Source organism: Elgaria multicarinata, chromosome 9, assembly GCF_023053635.1.
Source record: "Elgaria multicarinata webbii isolate HBS135686 ecotype San Diego chromosome 9, rElgMul1.1.pri, whole genome shotgun sequence".
Lineage (NCBI taxonomy): Eukaryota > Metazoa > Chordata > Lepidosauria > Squamata > Anguidae > Elgaria > Elgaria multicarinata.
The window spans coordinates 21339001-21358468 of NC_086179.1; the positions used below are offsets into that span (position 1 = coordinate 21339001).

The window sequence follows — 19468 nt, forward strand, 5'->3', positions numbered from 1 at the left end:
CTGACTCTTTTTCTCTGCAACTTCGGGAGAAAGCCCTGGGGTTGTGTAAATGATGCCCCCACCCCGCCGCGCACCCACCTAGGGGCGTTCCGAGTGTTTTTTGTTGTTTATTCGTTCAGTCGTTTCCGACTCTTCGTGACTTCATGGACCAGCCTACGCCAGAGCTTTCTGTCGGCTATCGCCACCCCCAAATTCCTATTTAGTTTGCCCCTAAAGAGCTGTCTTAGGTCAGACACAGACAATTGCATCTTTAAGAGGATTGTTGGCAGTATGGTCGAGCTATTATCATAATGTGTTCACTGATTTTTTTCTCACTCTACCGGAGCAGCAGCTTCATGACTTTAGGAAATGGATAAACATGTGTCAGTACTCCAAGAGGAAGAAACTCTTTGTCCCCTTCGAATGGGTGTCATGGATGGAACAATTTGGCAAAGGCATGTGGATCAGACCCAAACAAAATCATATTTGTTATAGAACAGCATGAGGCACAGAACAATGTTTCTGATCGCAGTCGGCTTTCTAGTGACATAGCCAGTGTGAACAGTGCTTTAGAAATGGAAAAAAGGGTCACGTCTAAGCCAAACATCTGCTATCATTTCATTGAACTCACATGGTCACAGTGTGGGATTTGGGCCAGACATTTACACCAGAGCAAATGTTCTGCTGTTTCCATTGCAAATTTTTGCAGGCAGAAGGCAAAAGCCTTAAAGTAGGAAGTGCTACAAATTTGCAAGGAAGAGTTCGATTGTAAGCTAGGTCCGATGAATTGCTTGGGAGAGTATGTGATACCATGGTGTCATCAAGCTGCACAGACATAGGTCAAGACTGGCATCTTGAATTGAGCTTGGAAATGTAGGGGCAGCCAGGGCAACCAGGCCAGGATTGGTGTTATATGCTCACACTTTATGGTCCCCATGATCAATCTGGCTTCCACATTTTGTACATGTTGCAGCTTCAGAACTGTCTTCAATGGCAGCCCCATGATGCTTTCTATGTAGGCATGAGGTGGGCAGTCAATAGGCCCTTGGGCAACCCCATGTAAACCATCTGGCTCTGGGTGTATTAGTGAGTAGACTTGCTCTGGATTCAGTTTGTGAGGTTGAGAGGTAGGCATGGATGATGTGCAAGACCAGATCTACACCAAGCAGGACATAACACTTCAAAAGTGGTTCGAAAGCAGTATATGGAATGTGTCCTGGGCCCCAACAGTTGTCAGTGCGCTTCAAAACTGTTATAAGCAGTAGATCCTGCCCAAGTTTCTTTGCTTAGTCCAGTCTTTCCCAATCTGGTACCCTCCAAATGTGTTGCACTACAACTCCCATCACTCTCATGCTGGCTAGGAATAATGGGAGTTGAAGTCCAACACACCTAGAGGGAATTTTGCCTCAGGTTACAATGAGGAGGACACTTGGTTCTAGCTTTTTAAGCATGGGAACACTGGGAATGTTTCACCCAGGGGAGCACTGAAGACAGACATTTGCCAATCTGCATTTTTCCTGCCTCTAATTTTCACCGAATTTTACCTGAATGTGGGCCATACAGCTTTTAGTCTATGGGTGAGGGCCTGTGGGATCAAATGATCCTCCATACCAAAATAAATCAATCCATAAATCTCCCTGCATATCAGAGAAAAGGGATATGGAGACTAATAATAATAATAATGAAGATGATGATGATGTAGTTCAGCTCAGACAAAGGATTAACATCTCAGTGAGAAGTAAAACTTGGTCTAGATGGCTTCCTGGATAGTAGGTCACAGGAAACTGAATTTGACAAGTTTTCCCTCATTGATTTGAAAAAAGTTGAAGAGAATCCTTGTGTGGACACAGAATGGTTCGGCCTTATTTTGCTTGATAAAAGGGTTAATGAGTTCCACCTTGGTCTTTGGGGAGGGAGGTTTGGCTTAAAAAGGATTTGATTTACGCTGTTTCTAGGTTATAAACTGTAAATCCCAATAAGTATAAAAGCTGTTGTGGTGGTGGTGGGGGTAGGTATTTTCTTTTTCTTTTTTAAAAAAGAAAAGAAAATGCAAATGCAGAGTAGGGCCATGGCTAGGATTCATCCTTCCTTAACACCTGTTTTTATGCCCCAAGGAAGACATTAATGTGTGTGATACCCCTCAGTCATCTTGACATTAAACCTTCTAACTGGAAAGTGGCAACTTACCACTTCACATGTATTCAGAGGAAGCTGGTGGCTCCGATGTCAGTGAGGCAGTAAATCTGCTCTGGGTTACAGTTAGAACCAGTCAGAACGCTAAAGGAGCTTCTCAGGGTGTGTAAGTACAGTACAGGAGATACTTGGACTCTGGCAAGGCAGCCCTCCAGTTTTTCACAGGCTGTATTCTTCCCTTGAATCGATATATCATGGACCTTGTGAAGGATTCTGGATTTTGGAAGATGGGGAGAACTGCCACTAAAACTACCTTTTATTAATTTGCCTTGGTTACATTTAGGGAGATTCAGTAGTTTCCCCCCATCCCTTTAACTCAGGGGGCATGTGACGCAACAGGCACTTGGTCTTCGGTGCCCCACAAGCTCCATTCCAGTTCTGTGATTTCAGTCATGAACTAAATTGGAGGAAATTTTCCATTTGGATCCTCTCCAAGGCCCAAGAGATCAAGAAACACGGCATCTAAGCTTTTGTTTTAGAGTCCCCATCGCTCTGTACAGTTTTCACCTGAACTGTAATTTGGTTTTTGGCAAGCTTGACATGGAAAAATATTGAACTACACACACAATTTCAGCTAGAAATTCTGACACCCCAATAATTCATTTTGAATTGGGGTCTAAATTGTGGCTGGGAAACAGCATTGCCATGCGTTGCATGTAGAAAGACCCAAGTTAAGTCCTCAGCATTCAGAATTAAAAAGAAGTTCACCTTGTAGGTCTGGGAGAGATCTTTCCGCCTTGGAAGTCCTCTGCCAAAGAAAGATCATCCTCATAAGAACATAAGAAGAGCCGTACTGGATCAGACCAAGGGTCCATCTAGTCCAGCACTCTGTTCACACAGTGGCCAACCAGTTGTCGGTCAGGGACCAACAAAGCAGGACATGGTGCAACAGCACCCTCCCACCCATGTTTCCCAGCAACTGGGCCACACACTGGGTTGACAGTGGCTAGATAGACCAGTGGTTGGCAGTACAAGGCAGTTCCATGTGCTTGTGCTCTGTCATTTTTATTCAGGAACTTTTTAGCATAGTTATTACATTTATATCCCATCTTTTTCCCCCTTGCAAGAAAAATAAGACTGCTTACACAGTCCTCTTCTTCTCTATTTTATCCTCCCAACAACCCTGTGAGGTAGCTTAGACCTCCCCCCTTCCCACAAAAGCCCCCTAGTGGTTAAAAGGGTCAGCACTCAATATCGGGAACGGATTCTAAATATTTAAAGAAAACGACTTGATAATAGTAGGAATGGTGAAATTGACTAAAATGATACAAAGGTGAAATGAGGAATATATACCACAGAATTTAGTAAGAAATACGATTGTTTTATTTATTAATTATTAGGAGACCCTGTAATCAGTTGCTGCTGCGATCACATATTTTATTTAATAATAGTGCTCTGTGTTTCTGTGTGTGCATATTCTCTTGTTTTTGAACATGACTATTAGTAGGCCAAAAAAGCACACCGTAGAACGACCACTTCTGCTCCATGTAGCAAGAACCCTTTAAAATATGTGTTATCCAGGATGTGCTTGGCTTCTGTATTTTTTTGTTAAATTCTTAGCTGTCACTTCTACACGCTGTAAAGCACTTAGCTCAATGGCACAAAACAAAATGGTAGAAGTGACTTATGCTATCTGATGCCTTGACATGAGGCCTGATAAACAGGATTTTTCAACTGCAGTGACAAAGCAGCCATCCCTACAAGTCTTCTGATGAAGCCAATTTCTTTCTTTACTCCACCATTTCATATCCCCAAACCCAACATTCAAAGCTTTGGCTGGCTTTGCTGTTGGTTTACTCCTAGCTCTGCCTGTCTCTCCAGCTGCTCTTCAGACTGATTGTTTAGGCTTACTGTATCTTTACTCCACCATTTCATATCCCCAAACCCAACATTCAAAGCTTTGGCTGGCTTTGCTGTTGGTTTACTCCAAGCTCTGCCTGTCTCTCCAGCTGCTCTTCAGACTGATTGTTTAGGCTTACTGTATCTTTACTCCACCATTTCATATCCCCAAACCCAACATTCAAAGCTTTGGCTGGCTTTGCTGTTGGTTTACTCCAAGCTCTTCCTGTCTCTCCAGCTGCTCTTCAGACTGATGGTTTAGGCTTACTGTATCTTGTTCTTTTGCTAGGTGGTGTATTTTACTGCCACGTTCCCATACCTCATGCTGGTAGTTCTACTGATCAGGGGCGTCTCCCTGCCTGGGGCATCTAAAGGGATCCTCTTCTACCTTTACCCAGACCTCACTCGACTCAGTGATCCCCAGGTAAGTGAGCCATGTTTTTGCTGTTGTATCAGCTTTGTGAGCCTCTCTCCTTCCAGCCCCATTCACCTTTATTTCTTTTCCTTGGTCTCCTTTGAACCCCTGTATTCAGCCTGATGATTCTCCTTCCATCCCCCCTTGCTTTTAAATCAGGGCAGGAGAGGTGTGAACAAATGCAGCACATAGCAGGCAGAGGACAGCCTTCCACAGTGTGTAAAAAAAAGAAAGAAAGCCATGCTAGAGGGCACAGGGGTGAAAATTGATTATTTAGTAATGTCTTCTGTTGGAAAGGCAAATAGCAGAGAAAAAAACAGAAAGGCAGAACATAATGTACATTTACCAGTCCCACAGGCACACAGGCCATCTTAGAACAATAAAGGAGACCACACTCTTCTTCAGTGAAGAACAGAAAAACAGTTTTACTCACAAATACTCTTGCATATGCAATGTAGGTACCGTGTAGAGTTTCAAAAGGAGTTTTTTCAGTCCATTACACAGGCAGAAGCAAGAGAGCAAACACATGTGCTCCCAGCAATGGTAGAAGTCAGAGAGAGCGAGAGCGAGAGAGCGGTGGGGGGTAGAAAGGGGAGGAGCAAAAGGAAGAAATCACAGGGAACCAATCCACATTGTAGGCTGTACAGATCCTAAAGCTATCTGTGGCCAAAATTCTTGTGAACTAGCTAACTGCAACACTGTCCCCTTCCAGCAATTTGCAGACGAGGTTGTAATATTCCCAAGAAAAATAGGGGTAAGAACAGTGGTGCAGGTGGGGTAGATCCAGGGGTTGAAGTCTAGGGCCCATAGCTCCCCTCCCCCCAAATGATCGACCATGCAACAGCAGGTGATAGGAGCCATGGCAAACAGGCCACTGCATGTACATGGTTCCAGGTGCCAATTTTATTATTTTTACCTTCACACACACACACACACACACACACACACACACACTATTCTTCTCTACATCAAAAAGGTTCCCATTTCCAATTAAGCTTTGTTTAGCATGAGGCCAACAGATGCAGCTCTATTTTATTCCATAGCATCATGATAGTGCTATGATTTGAGTTTAAAATGTCAAATTACATATGCTCAGAGTATTCTTTTTCCCCCTGCAAAATGCTTTTTTGTTTGTTTGTTCTAATGTATCACCAATGTAGAAGCAGCTGTAAAGCATGGAATGGGAGTAGGGAGAGAAGAGAAATGTTAGTTGTGTATTTCAGAACTTAAGCAATACACACAGCACCTGTTCAGATGTCATGCTAAGCCATGGTTTGACTGCTAACCCTTTTGCAGCAAATGGTTAATGAGTCTATTTAAACTGTGGTTATATAACCACCATGGTTAGGAATGGTTCACACGACACACTAAGCCATAATGTTTAACTCAAAATGCTTAACTACAATGGCTCAGTGTGTCGCCTGGACAGGGTCCCTGCCATCTAAGGAGCCTCCGTTCCCCATAAGATCATTAAGGGTGCAACCCTATGCATGTCTAGACAAAAAAAGTCATACAATTCCCATGCTGGCTGGGGAATGCTGGGAGCTGTATGACTTTTTTTCCTGTTTAATCATGCATAGGATTGCACACTAAGTCCAGGATCTAATATTATCTAGCTGAACCACTGGGTAGGACCATAAGCTGCTTTTATACTGAATCAGACCATTGGTTCATAAAGCCCAGTTCTGTCCTTCTGGTTTGCCTTTTATTTTGTTGGGTCCTGGTGGCAATGGCCCCTAGGTTAACCTGGCAGAGCTAAGTTATTCTCGCCTTAGCACCTGTTAAGTCATAATGAAGACCAAGGGGGCTTCAGAGCATGTCCAGAGTAACTTTCCTTAGAGCCAGTCTTAGCATTAGGCAATGTGAGGCAGCTGACTTTGGGTGTTGTGAAAGGACAAAAAATTGTTGTTCAGTTTATAGGTACTGTATTTTTTACTCCTGGAAAGAGATGCTGTTGAACTTTTGGGATTTACTGCCTCTGGGTGTAGTGATTAGAGTGCCCGTTTAGGACTGGGGAGACCTGGGTTCAAACCCCACTCAGCCCCGAAGTTCACTGGGTGACCTCGGGCCAATCACCATCTTTCAGCTTCACCTACCTGGCATGGTTGTTGTGCAGATAAAATGGGGAGGGGAAGGAGGACTATATAGGTCACCCTGAGCTCCTTGAAAGAAGGGCAGGGGGGTATTAAATCAATAATAAATCCACGGGAACTGTGTGATTTGTACGCCCCATTTTCTAGTATGCCGCTCACACAATTTCTGCCTGTCACTTGGCAGACGTTTCTCCCAATGCATGGAGATCAGTTGGGTGCATTGAGGGGGCTGGGCCCATTGCTACAGTGGTGATTTCTTCCCTGTATAGTGTGTGTGTGTGTGTGTGTGTGTGTGTGTGTGTGTGTGTGTGTATAGAGGGAGAGAGAGAGAGAGAGAGATGTAGTGGCTAGAGTGTTGAACTGGGAGTCAGGAAATGTGGCTTCTAGTCCCCACTTGGCTATGGAACCTCTCTGGGTGACTTTGGGCCAGTCACAGACTCTCAGCCCAGCCTACCTCGCAGGGTGGTTGTTGTGAGGATAAAATGGAGAGGAGAAGGATTATGTACGCCGCCTTGGGTTCCTTAGAGGAAAAAAGGTGGGATATAAATGTAATAGTGTCACTTTTGTACGCGGTGCCCATAGATATTTTCTGTGGCGTTCCATTGACATTTCTACTACTAACTTTAAATGTGTCACTTTTCACTTCCAATGTGCTTTTTGTATCCATGAACGAACAATTGTTTTCACTGCTCAGGGTCACAGAGTCTGTGGTAGGGTCAGGACACGTGCGTCAATGGATCCGGAGCGTCTGCTCTGAGAGGGTGACTGTAGCCAGGGCCTCTCAAACTCTCCATTACTCCCCTTTCTTCCTTGGTCACAAACTCAGTCTGGTTTGCCTCGCGGAAGCTTCCCTGCTCAACTCCCGTTTGTAACCTCTTCAGGGCAAGTTCCTCCATGTCAAATCCTGGTTTAAGCCAAGCTTTGTGTGGGGGACGTGTCTCCAAAGGAGATTAAAGGGGGGCCCGCCTGGGGGGAAAGTAGGTCAGCGAAAGCCTTTGTAACCCTTTTAAATCCTGCCCAGGCCAGCCTGGAAGCTGGCAAATGTTTGTAGGAATCAGAGGAGAAGGGAAAGCATAGCTGCGCCATTGGCCATACTGGCTGTGGTTGATGGGAGTTGTAGTCCATACAACTGGAGGGTACCAGGTTATGAAAGGCTGGCATTTCTGTCCCTCTCCCCTAGAGACTGGATGCCCATTTAAGAAGCGTGTGCGTGTGTGTCTGCTTAATCCTTTCCATCCGTGGTGCTTTTCTTGTACAATATTCGCTCTCAACTGCTCTCTCCCCAGTCAAGATTCCCAGAGATGTGTTTGCCATGCCAAGTAGGGAAAATGACTGGGGAGGGGAGTTGCAGGAGGGGAGGAAGGGGAAAAGGAGGATTAAGAGCCCCCTACAAATCACCCACACATAGGGTGACTATATGGAAAGGAGGATGAGGCCCCTGGATCTTTTACAGTTGCATAAGAAAAGGGAAATTCTGCAGGTGTCATTTGTATGCATGCAGCACCTGGTGAAATTCCCTCTTCATCACAACAGTTCAAGCTGCAGGAGCCCTGCCTAGCATGATCAGATACACAAGAGGGCAAGGCTCCTGCAGCTTGAACTGTTGTGATGATGGGAATTTCACCAGGTGCTGCATGCATACAAATGACACCTCCGGAAACACCCTACCCACGCACCCACCCATATTTATGCATTGAAGAAGTGGAAGCTGCATTTCCTAGACTCCTGCTTGCCACTGAAAGGGCAGATTGGCCTTGAGGGGTCTCTATCCTGCAGGCTTATTGGTTTTACAGCACTTTTACTGTCATGGTTCCCTACCCCTCCAAAGAATCCTGGGAATTGTAGTTTGGTGAGAATTCCTAGCTAAACATCTGGCATTCCCCTCCTAAAGAACTTCATATAGCCCCCTGGAATTTCTGATTCAGAGGACGAAATCAAAATGTCCATCGAATTTTGAATAATATTTGTGAATATTTGTTTCAGGGCTAATTTCTGCTTTTCTCAGTTTGGTCACTAGTATCCGTCTCATTCATGGGTAGCTTGACCAAAAGAGTAAAAGCTCACTACACACTGCCAGGTTGGAACCCTTCTTGGGAAGTAGATAGATTCTGTTCTAGTTAGTTTTAGTGTGAAGTGGACAAGTAGGCTGGGAAAGGAAGGATTTTCTTTTGGTGAGTTATGTAGGGTGACCGTATGGAAAGGAGGACAGGGCTCCCGCATCTTTAACAGTTGTATTGAAAAGGGAATTTCAGCAGGTATGATTTGTATGTATGGGGAACCTAGTGAAATTTCCTCTTCATCTCAACAGTTAAAGCTGCAGGTGTCCTGCCCTCTTTTAAATCTGGTCACTCTAGTATAGCTCCTGCACTTTAACTGTTGTGATGAAGAGGGGTTTTCACCAGGTTCCCCATATATACAAATGACACCTGCTGAAATCCCCTTTTCTATGCAACTGTTAAAGATACAGGAGCCCTGTCCTCCTTTTCATATGGTCACCCTACTTTAAGCCAAACCTAAATATAGATCTAGGATTGATTAAAAACTAGAGTGACCATATATAAAGGAGGACAGGGCTCCTGTATCTTTAACAGTTGTATTGAAAAGGGAATTTCAGCAGGTGTCATTTGTATGCATGCAGCACTTGGTGAAATTCCCTCTTCATCACAACAGTTAAAGCTACAGGAGTCCTGCTCCCTTTTGTATCTGGTCACTCAAGAGTTATGCCCCTGCTTTTTGAAACCGCTGATTGTTGTGTTTGCTCTGAGTGGACTTACTAAGAATGTTCTTACTACAATGTCTGAAAAGCCTCCATGAGAAAACCAAGTATATCTTTAAACAGCTATTGAAAAGACCCTTAGAGATGTACTTCTTCCTAACCTTTTGCTATTTGTTTCTCTTGCTTACAGGTATGGATGGATGCAGGCACTCAAATCTTCTTCTCTTACGCCATTTGTCTGGGATGCCTGACAGCTTTGGGCAGCTACAACAAGTATCACAACAACTGTTACAGGTAACTGAAGTAGGGCGCTAGCAGTCAAGGACCTGCCCTCCTTTGTCTTCTTCCTTTGTGAATCTTATTTATTGTCACCACGTAGAGTGCTCTTCCTTATTTCTGTCTCTTGGAAATGAGTTTATTATTTGTTTTCTTCTTTCTGAAATGAAAGGGTGAACTACATGTTGCAAGAAGCGCAAGGCTGCCACCGAAAATGGCATCCTTGTGTCAAGTTGTCTCTCCACCCTATTATATATTGTAAAACCTGTCCTGTATACAATATATTGGTTGCTTCCAAGCTAGCAGTTTAATATGGAATTTTTCTCTCTCACTCATTTCGTATAAAGAATCCAGAGGATGTGATTGTCAACTTGTTGGATTTTAATGTTTTCTGTGTGTTGTCCTGCCCTTTTTTCAGACTTGTAGCAATTGTTAAATTTAAAAAGACAATTGCAACTGGCAAAGTGCTCTTGGGATTTTTCTGGACCACTGTACCTTTTATTTAGTTTCATCCTTTCCGCTTCTACCACTTTTATAGCTTCCTGTTCAGTGTGGCAACAGCATTACTGATGCTTTAATGGCACCTTAATTACTTAGTCTTTTCCCTGCATGAGGAGTGAGATGGGGCTTTAATTACTAAAGATGAAAAGAAAATATAATGGGAGGAATTCATTAATTAAAGCTTCCGTTGAGGAACTGAGTGAGTAAATTTAAATTAAAAGCCTATTCATCAGCAATCCCCTTGCCATATTCAATAGGAAACATTAAAAGGGGCAGAAGATACAAGGAGGAAACTTCAAATTAACTTTGTAGGGGACCTTCACTGAATAGAACTTATTTCTGAGTAAATACTAAGCCATTGGGTTGGGCACTGTTGGATAATCTAATATTATATTGAGTGCCATATGGAACAATTACTGATAGGGCTGCAGTGTTTAGTCAGTTTATTAGTAATCTTGCTATAGTCATATGGAAATACATGCAAATTTCACTGATCATTCAAAAGCCATGCAATTGATGGAGTGACAGTCCTATTATGTATGCATCTTCATACAGATAGAGATGATGCATATTGTTTGATTGGCTGCCTCTCCTCATAGCATAATGCTCCCTTCTTGGTCCTTTCCACTGACGGTCATTGCTTTTTCGCAGGGACTGCATCGCGTTGTGTTTTTTGAACAGTGGCACAAGTTTTGTGGCTGGTTTTGCCATCTTTTCCATCCTGGGCTTCATGTCCCAAGAACAGGGAGTGCCTATTTCTGAGGTAGCTGAGTCGGGTGAGTAGTTTATGAGTGTGTGGATTTATCTTCAGCTGGCAGGCCAGGGTGGCGATTATGGTGATACTGTATGACTATATGAACCCGTTCTAAGCCCTCTTGTCCCTGTCACCCAATAGGCAACAGCAGTTCCATGACAGGAGAGCCAAGCCTCTCCAACCAGTAGCCGAGGCCTCCATCTCTTTCCCATTTCTCCTTCCATTGCAAGAATGCCTGCAGCTGGTGGAGGCTGGTTGCTTCAAAGTCAGTAGGGCTGTGCTTTTCTCTGGGTTTCAGTCAGAACTGGTCAGAACTCTAAAGGATCTGTCCAAGATGCTGAACCTATTGTGGGGATAGGGGTCAGCACTGGCTTCAGCACCTTGTAGAGGATATCTTTCCATAATTGGGGGGGGGCACCACCGAGAAGCCCTCTCCCTTGCTGCTGCCTTCCAAGCCTCCCTTGCAGGAGGCACCTGGAGGAGGGCCACAGATGATGAATATAGTATACAGGTTAGTTCATGCTGGGAGAGGCGTTGCTTCAGATATTGCTGTCCTGATCCATGTAAGGCTTTATAGGACAAAACCAGCACTTCTGAAGATTCACATACCAGGGAGCCAGGATTTGTTGATTCTTGCTGTTCAGTGCCTGCTTAGAAGCCAACACCAGTTTGGTGCCACATAATGTTTGAAACAGCTCCCAGTAGATCTTTCTGACAGTGAAATCCTGGGTCACATAACATACCTCTTTCATTAGACTTGGTGAATTTTCATTGGGACTGTTCAGACAACATGCTAAACCATGGTTAGTCTACTAACCCTTTTGCAGTAAATGGTTAGTGAGTGTGGTTAAACCATGGTTTAGCAACCATGGTTAGCAATGGTTCACATGACATGCTAAGCCATAATGTTTAGGTCCAAATGCTTAACCATCATGGTTTAGCATGTCATCTGAGCAGGGTCAGTAGCAAGTCCTCCACATCTTTCTTCTAGGGCCCCTCCCTCATGCAAAGAAGCTCAAATCCTTTCACACATCCTTAGTGTTATAGAATTGTATTTTTGTTTTTTATGGGTGTGATTTTAAATTGTGTTTAATTTTTTTTTTGCCACCCAGAGTACAACAAATAAATGGTGTCCGAGTAGAGGATCTTTCCAAGTGGGTGAATGAATAAATTGCTCTGAATTTACTCCTGCCATTTGCAGTTCAGGCTCATAAGAAATGGTGCTCTTCTGAACCCCTTAAAAGCTGCCTGTCTACAGCATAGCTCTCACTGAGTGTTTTTGCATGCAAAACATAAAGCAAGACTCCCTGCACAAAGAAAACCAGGATGTCAGGGAAAGAGGTTCTAGCCTAGTCTTTCCCCTGATATGTTAGTTTTCTATGTGGAGGTGTGTGTGTATTTGTATGAATGCACGAAGGAGCATTCAATCATGTCCCAGAGCATGGACTGATGGCACTTGATCTGGTAGCCTTGCTGAAGCAAAGCAGGTTTAGGTCTGGTCAGTTGCCTGTAAGGAAGACCATTTAGGGATCCTATGTTTGCATCCTTCAGTTCACAGGTAAGGGCCCATCTCCATTCTGCAGCACCATAGTTCCAGTACATGTTCACCACTGCAGTGGCAACTAGGCCTGCCTTGATGGACAGATTCATGTAGGAAAAGGCTATGAATGGCTACTAGTCCTGAGGGCTATATGCTACCTCCAGAATCAAAAGCAGTCTGCTTATGGACACCAGTTGCTGGGAAACATGGGTGGGAAGGGGCTGTTGCACTCACTTCCTGCTTGTGGGTTTCCTGTGGGCAGAATGCTGGACTAGATGGACCCTTGGGTTGATCAATCATGGCTCGTCCTATCTTCTTATGGCATTGCTCTCAGCATCTGCTGGATTGAGAATGCAGCTCTCAGATTCAAACGCCTTTATGCTGGCAACTTTCTCTCGACAGGGCCTGGCCTGGCATTCATCGCGTATCCCCGAGCTGTCGTCATGCTGCCTTTCTCCCCATTATGGGCCTGCTTCTTCTTTGTCATGGTCGTGCTGCTGGGGTTGGACAGCCAGGTAAAGATGCCTTGAGCAGGCAGGTTCAGCCAAGTATTCATCAATGGCCTGGTGGCAGGGCCGGCCCTACCGTTAGGCTGAGCGAAGTGGCTGCTGCAGGCAGCTGCTTTGGAATGTCATTAAAAGATCTGCAAAGTGTTAATTATTTAACTGGACCAGTCTTGGGCATTAAGGACCATTACTTGGAGGGTGGGATGGCAAATCTGTGACTTGGGGAGGGAGGCACAATTGCTACTCTGCCTCAGGTAGCAAAACATCTTGAGCCTGAGACATGGAAGATAGCTTGTTTCTTTCTATCTTAGATGATGAACAGCAACTTCATGTTTGCTTATTATTATAAGGACAGCTGATGAGGAAAGGAGCCTTGGACAAGTGTATTGTAGCTGAAATACCTTTTTCTACTTGATTAGAACTTGGCCTTGCCTGTCTATTTAGCCAACTCATCCCCTTCTGGAGGATGATGGTGGTAGGAAACTAGTTCTCTGAAGGAGAGCAAAAATCAGGATAGCTCAAGGGTAGAACACATGCTTTGAATGCAGAAAGTCCCAGGTTCAGTCCTCGTCATCTCTATGTAGAGTAAGGCAAGAATCCTGCCTGAATCCCTGGAGAGCTGCTTCTAGTCAGTGTCAATAATACTGGGCCAGTTGGGCCAGAGGTCTGGCTCAGTTTGAGGCCTCTTCCCGGGTTCCTTCTAATGTTACTCTCCAATAGGTGCATGGTCCATAGAGTGGGCATGCCAACGTGGAGGGTAAACATTCTGATAAATTTTGGCTGAGTTCAGGCTTGGAAGAGAGCTTTGAGGACTCTCTAAAGGAGAGTCCTCAAAGGAGAGGCAAACATTAGAAGCCCACAAGTCCTTCTCCAGCTTGGAATGAAATCTGAGCTGGATATTTCAGACCCAGCTCTCTTTTGCAGAGCTGACAGTGGGAAAACTGGAGGCAGGGGCCAAAACCTGCACCAGACAGGGGGACCCCTTATCACAAGTGTCCCCCATGGGAAGTGGGGTTTTACTTTGCAGCCTGAGTTTTCTTAGGGTCTCCGCATTGAAGCAGCTGAGAAACATCGACATTGCTTTTTTAGGGAGTGGTTTTGAAGAACTGCCACCAAGAAAACAGTGGGTGTGCATCCAAAGCTTACCCCATGGAGGACCAGTGGGGCAAGAGGATCTCCATGGGGTGTGTGTGTCCCGCCCCTAGTTTTCTTTGGAGGGATAGTCTCCCCAAGAGAGCTGTTTCTCTTGCTTTGCCTAGCAGGTTGCTTTGAAGAATTGCCCCTGGTAAAACTGTTTTGATTGGCTCCACAAATTCTTTGAGATCTTATTCTTGGGAGGAGGGGAGGCACAAAAAGAAAAGAAAAATATATGGACCATTTCTGAATTAATCTGAACGAAGGCAGGGGAGATCTGGCCCATCTCTAGTTGAGGATAGTAGAAGGTTGCTAATGGTGAATGGAGGGACGATCCTTCTTGAGTATTTTTTTTTTTTGTAAACAGGAATTGGAAGAATGCACCTGCCTAACACAGCAGCACCCCTTAGTGAGCATTTGGAGAATAAGGGCCTAGTAGATCCCTAATGGTAAATAATTCCGCCACAGGTTGGAGGCAGATAATAGTATTTTAAGAGAGTAGAAAGTGGTTTGTGGAATCTCTCATTGTTCCATAGTGGTGGTAACCCAAATGTCCTCCTCCAGAATAGACAGGATTAGACATTGTACTTCAGTGATAAACAGTGATTTGATACCTTCCAGAGGGGAAGTTGTGGTAGTGTGTTGCAGCAAAAACAGCAAAGAGTCTTGCCGCACCTTAAAGACTACCCCCCCCCACCAGCCAGCATAAGCTTTCATGGACACTGTAGAAACCTCAAATTGGCAGATCTCTCTCTCTCTCTCTTTGTGTGTGTGTGTGTGTGTGTGTGTGTGTGTGTGTATAGATCTGCCAATTTGAGGTTAAGGTTTCATGCATCTGATGAAGCGGACAGTGTCCATAAAAGGTTATGCCAGAAGAAATGTATTAGTCTTCAACATGCCACAAGACTCTGTAATAATTTCATGGTCTCTTTCAGTACTATATATTAAATACGTTATATGTTTTCTATTATCCCACTGTTTCTTGTGGTTGGATAGGACTTGCAGCTTTTTAAATGGATACTTGCAAAAACTTGTTTTACCGGAGGCAAAAGTAGGTTGGGGGGAACATCACATGAGCAGCAACCCCTCTTTAAAAAACAGCAACTGCTATTGTCTGTCTATCCAGCCACGGTTTGCTAGCCCATTCTAGGGAATATCCGAGGCTATGACTGTATTTAACGGTTTGTGGATGTCTCATTGAGTTGAAGGGTAAAGGAGGGTTAACATCCAGTGAGTGGCCCTGTGGGGAAAGAACTGATGGGTGCCTTCATTCTTGTCTGTCTAGTTTGTCTGCATGGAGAGCCTGGTGACAGCCATAGTTGATATGTATTCTGGAATTTTCCGGAAGAAGAACCGCAGAGAAACTTTAATTCTTTTGGTCTCCATCCTTTCATATCTTGTGGGACTGGTCATGATCACAGAGGTATAGCTTTGATTGAAACCCCCCCACCCCTACGTTTCTTTTTTTTCATGTAACTTTTATGTAATAATAATAATAATAATAATAATAATAATAATAATAATGTGCTTTCTAACAAAGCTGTACATGAGATAAAATAGGTCAGGGAGTTGACAAAAATGGAAGCCTTCAATGGAAGCCAATGCAAGGCCCTATGATGGAAGGAGGTGTGGGCAAATCGGGGGAGGTCCAGAACAATCCTAACAGCACTGTTCTGGACCAGGATCAAAGGGTGGAGAGAGGAAAGAGGAAGAACCGCTGGGAGACTATTACAGTAATCCAGGTGTGAGACAGCCAAGGTCTGAACCAAGCGGTCTGCGGTTCCCTGAGACAGGAACCTGCGAATCCGGTGGATGGTCAACAGCTGGAAATTGCAGGCCCTCGCTGTGTTTATTTATTTATTTATTAAATTTATATACCGCCCCATAGCCGAAGCTCTCTGGGCAGTTTTCAAAAGTTTAAAACAGGGGACATTAAAAAAAAAAGTATACAAAATTTAAAACCATCAAAAAATATAAAAACAACAGTATAAAACAGTATCCATTTTAAACAACAACAGTTCTGTGGTCCATTAAAAATCAAACAATCTTAGCATATGTTGTTATCTGCAGTTAAATGCCTGGGAGAAGAGAAACCTGGCGCCAAAAAGATAACAATGTTGGTGCCAGGCGAGCCTCATCGGGGAGATCATTCCATAATTGGGGGGCCACCACTGAAAAGGCCCTCTCCTTTGTTGCCATCCTCTGAGCTTCCCTCGGAGTAGGCACTCGGAGGAGGACCTTAGATGTTGAGCGCAGTGTTCTCAATAAAGGAACACAGCGAGAGACCGTTGTCCAGCAGAACACCCAGGACACTGGCAACAGGGACCGTGACCAACTGGATACCTTGAAGACAGAGGGGAGGGAAGGAGGAAGGGTGATCAGGATGGAAAATCAAAATTCAACTGAGATCAATTTTTAATGTAGGGAAAGGATTTTGCTGTGTTTGGTCACTGTTGCAAATTATCTGTCAGGACTATGGTCTGAGGGCACATGGTGTAGCGTCCTTGCTGAAGCTAAGTAAGGATCTGGTCAATACCTGGATGTAGTCTTGAATTCCCTGGAAGAAAGAGAGAATAGAAATGATGGCTGTGGTTAGGGATGGACAAATCCATCAAGTCTGATTCCACTCAGTTTCTTATTTCCCCTACATTAATTTTGCTCTGTCTTGTTTCCACATCAGCTTGCAAATTCGGTTTTTAACGTACCTATTTTTGTGCACGTTTATCCAAATCTACACATTTTTGCATGTACTTTCTCAAATACGTGCATTTGTGTATGTACTTTTCTAAATATACACATTTCCCCCCAAATGCACACTATTATTACTGTGCATTTTTTGATTTGCGAATTGTACTGCAGAATTTAGGAACCTGCAAAGATCTCCATATCACTGGATTCCTGTTTGTGCGTAGGTTTGGAAGGTGCAAATTTGGTAAGTTTGCATTAAAATGTGAATCCAAGAAGTTTGTTTTTGCCCATCCCTTGTCGTGGTGGTGATGATAATACATCAGGAGCCTTCCCAAGAGAGGGGATTCAACCTGGCGGCTGGACTGAGTTATCCATCTAGGACAATTATTTTGTAACCGTGAAAGGATGCACTCAGCCGTTGAGTTCAAAGCTGCGTTTTCCAAATGCTCTACCTAGAGGGAACTCATTCCTTGTCAACTTGTCTATCGAGGGAACTCCTGTTCATTACAGAGGCTTCTGGGCATATTCTAGGAAGAAACACTCAGTTAAAAGAGAGCAGTGGCCAAGTCCTGCTGAGTCTTGTTGGGTCAACCCATGTGAACTGGGAGTACAATCTAAAATATCAAATAGTCCCCAGTTTCTGCACTGCCAATAGTAAGTAAATATCTTTTTCAAAGAAGAAGGGCTGACGATGGCACCTGACATCCTTGGGCAGTTGCCAAAAAACCCTTTAATATTAATATTTTTTGATATTAATTTTTTTAAAATATATTTGTTACCTCTTCCAAGTAGTGCCAAGGAAATGGCATCTTTTCTCCTCTTCTCCTCTCATGGGGAATACGGAAGTTGTTCTGGCAGCAGCGGAGCTCTTTTAAGCATCATTGGTACAGGTGGCACTAAAAAGCAGCCAAGTGCTCTATTTCCTCCTCAAGACACTCATCTCATCAGGAAATGGGAGATCACCCCAGAAGCTCCTGCAATATCCCACCATAGAGCCCCCAGCAATTCTCTAGTAGAAGCACTGCTGAAAGACTATTACATTTTTCCTCTTCCCTCCCTATTCCACTTTCCTTGTGTGCCATGTCTTTTTAGTTTCTAAGTGAGCAAGGATGGTCTTGTTTAATTGATTATATGTAAGCCACTCTGGGAGCCTTTTTAGCATAGGAGTGGCATAAAAATACTTAAAATAAAACAGACAGACAGAATGGAGATTTTCTTAGACAAATCCTTCACTACTGAAGTCTAAAGCTAAAGGTATGGAATCATGTAAATATGAGTGAATTGCGAATGAGCAGGAATTGCCTTTCTGTCATTCCCTCTGGGCTTTGGAGATCAAGAAGGTGCCCTCTGGATGGAAATGTAAAAGGACACTGTGCAGACATCACACAGTGCATTGGCATCTACGTAGTGGGGCTCGCTCCTTTTTCAGCTTACCACAGAAGCATAAAATAGTTTTTGTAGATACCTCACATTCCTAGTTTCTCTCCATGTGGAGACTTAAATATAGACCTTCTGCATTCCCAGACTATAACTTATCATCTTGTTTCTCATTCGTGGTAATAAGAGGCTGGAAGGACAACATTGCTAAGATTGCATTCTAAAGACAAGTCCATCACATAGGCCTTCCCTGTCTTGCTGTGGCATATTTTTAAGGGGAGGGGGATACAGGTATAGGAAACGGAATGGAGAGGGCTGTGGAAGCAACAACACTGGTCCCCCCCCAAATGTACACAGAGATTGTGTGTGTCGGAATCCAATTCTATGCAAGACTGTGTCAAGAATTTGTGTGCGTGGAGTTTTATTCTTGTGCACGACCACTGATAAAACCCTGCGCACAAAAATGCAAACTGACTGTGATCATATTATGAAGCTTCTTTTTGTGCAACATTCTTCCAATGTACAGGAGTGCATGTAACACAGCAGTTATTCAGCGCATAAAAGGTATATCGATGCAGTTAGGTTTATGATCCCATTTGGTAGAGATTTCATCAATGCACACTTGCATATCAGAAGTAAAGAGAAGGAAAAGAGGCAGGTGGACAAGTTGAAAGCGGCATCAAACTTCCCATTTTTCAGTTCTAGAAATAATTTTTGAAATCCTGTAGTTACACTGTAACTCGGGAGAAGTTCATTACAGGGCAGAGTGAATTAGCGGGACAATAAAGGAATGGAATGAGGTTATCCTTCATTCCCAAGCAATATTATGTTTAATTGGCCAATCTGCATGCAACCATGTGGCCAATTTATTTCCTACTATCACAGCATTGGCATTACTTCTAGGAGGTCTGGTCCCATCTGAGCATGGTAAGCTTTCCAAAGAGCAACCACATAGAGATTGGCTGCATGAAGTAGTTCCTCCGCATGGTAGTGTTCTAGCATGGAGGAGAAAACTCACAATTTGCCTCACTCACATCATCATCATCATCATCATCATCATCATTATTATTATTATTATTATTTGTATACCGCCCCATAGACAAGGCTCTCTGGGCGGTTTACATAGGATAAAAACACTTAACAATTATACAAAAATTTAAAATCACAAAAACGTACAATTTTAAACCACAAAAACATATAAAAACAAACCCAGGCTCATTACATATTGCTAAATGCCTGGGAGAAGAGAAAAGTCTTGACCTGGCGCTAAAAAGATGACAATGTTGGCGCCGGATGGGCCTCGTCAGGGAGATTGTTCCACAATTGGGGCCACCACAGAAAAAGCCCTCTCTCTTGTTGCCGTCCTCTGAGCTTCCCTCGGAGTAGGCACCTGGAGGAGGACCTTGGATGTTGAGCACAGCGTATGGGTAGGTTCATGTCGGGAGCGGCGTTCCGTC

At 43.9% G+C, this 19468-nt stretch overlaps 1 protein-coding gene across 1 annotated transcript in view; it reads left to right on the forward strand.

The window, feature by feature from the left end:
* The window catches only part of SLC6A13 (solute carrier family 6 member 13), a 70200-nt gene that overhangs the window by 42173 nt on the left and 8559 nt on the right, over positions 1 to 19468 (forward strand). Inside the window, exons 7-11 of the mRNA XM_063134429.1 lie at positions 4301 to 4435; positions 9426 to 9529; positions 10664 to 10788; positions 12709 to 12821; positions 15232 to 15369. Coding sequence (XP_062990499.1) covers positions 4301 to 4435; positions 9426 to 9529; positions 10664 to 10788; positions 12709 to 12821; positions 15232 to 15369 — 615 coding nt within the window. The remainder of the gene's footprint in view (positions 1 to 4300; positions 4436 to 9425; positions 9530 to 10663; positions 10789 to 12708; positions 12822 to 15231; positions 15370 to 19468) is intronic.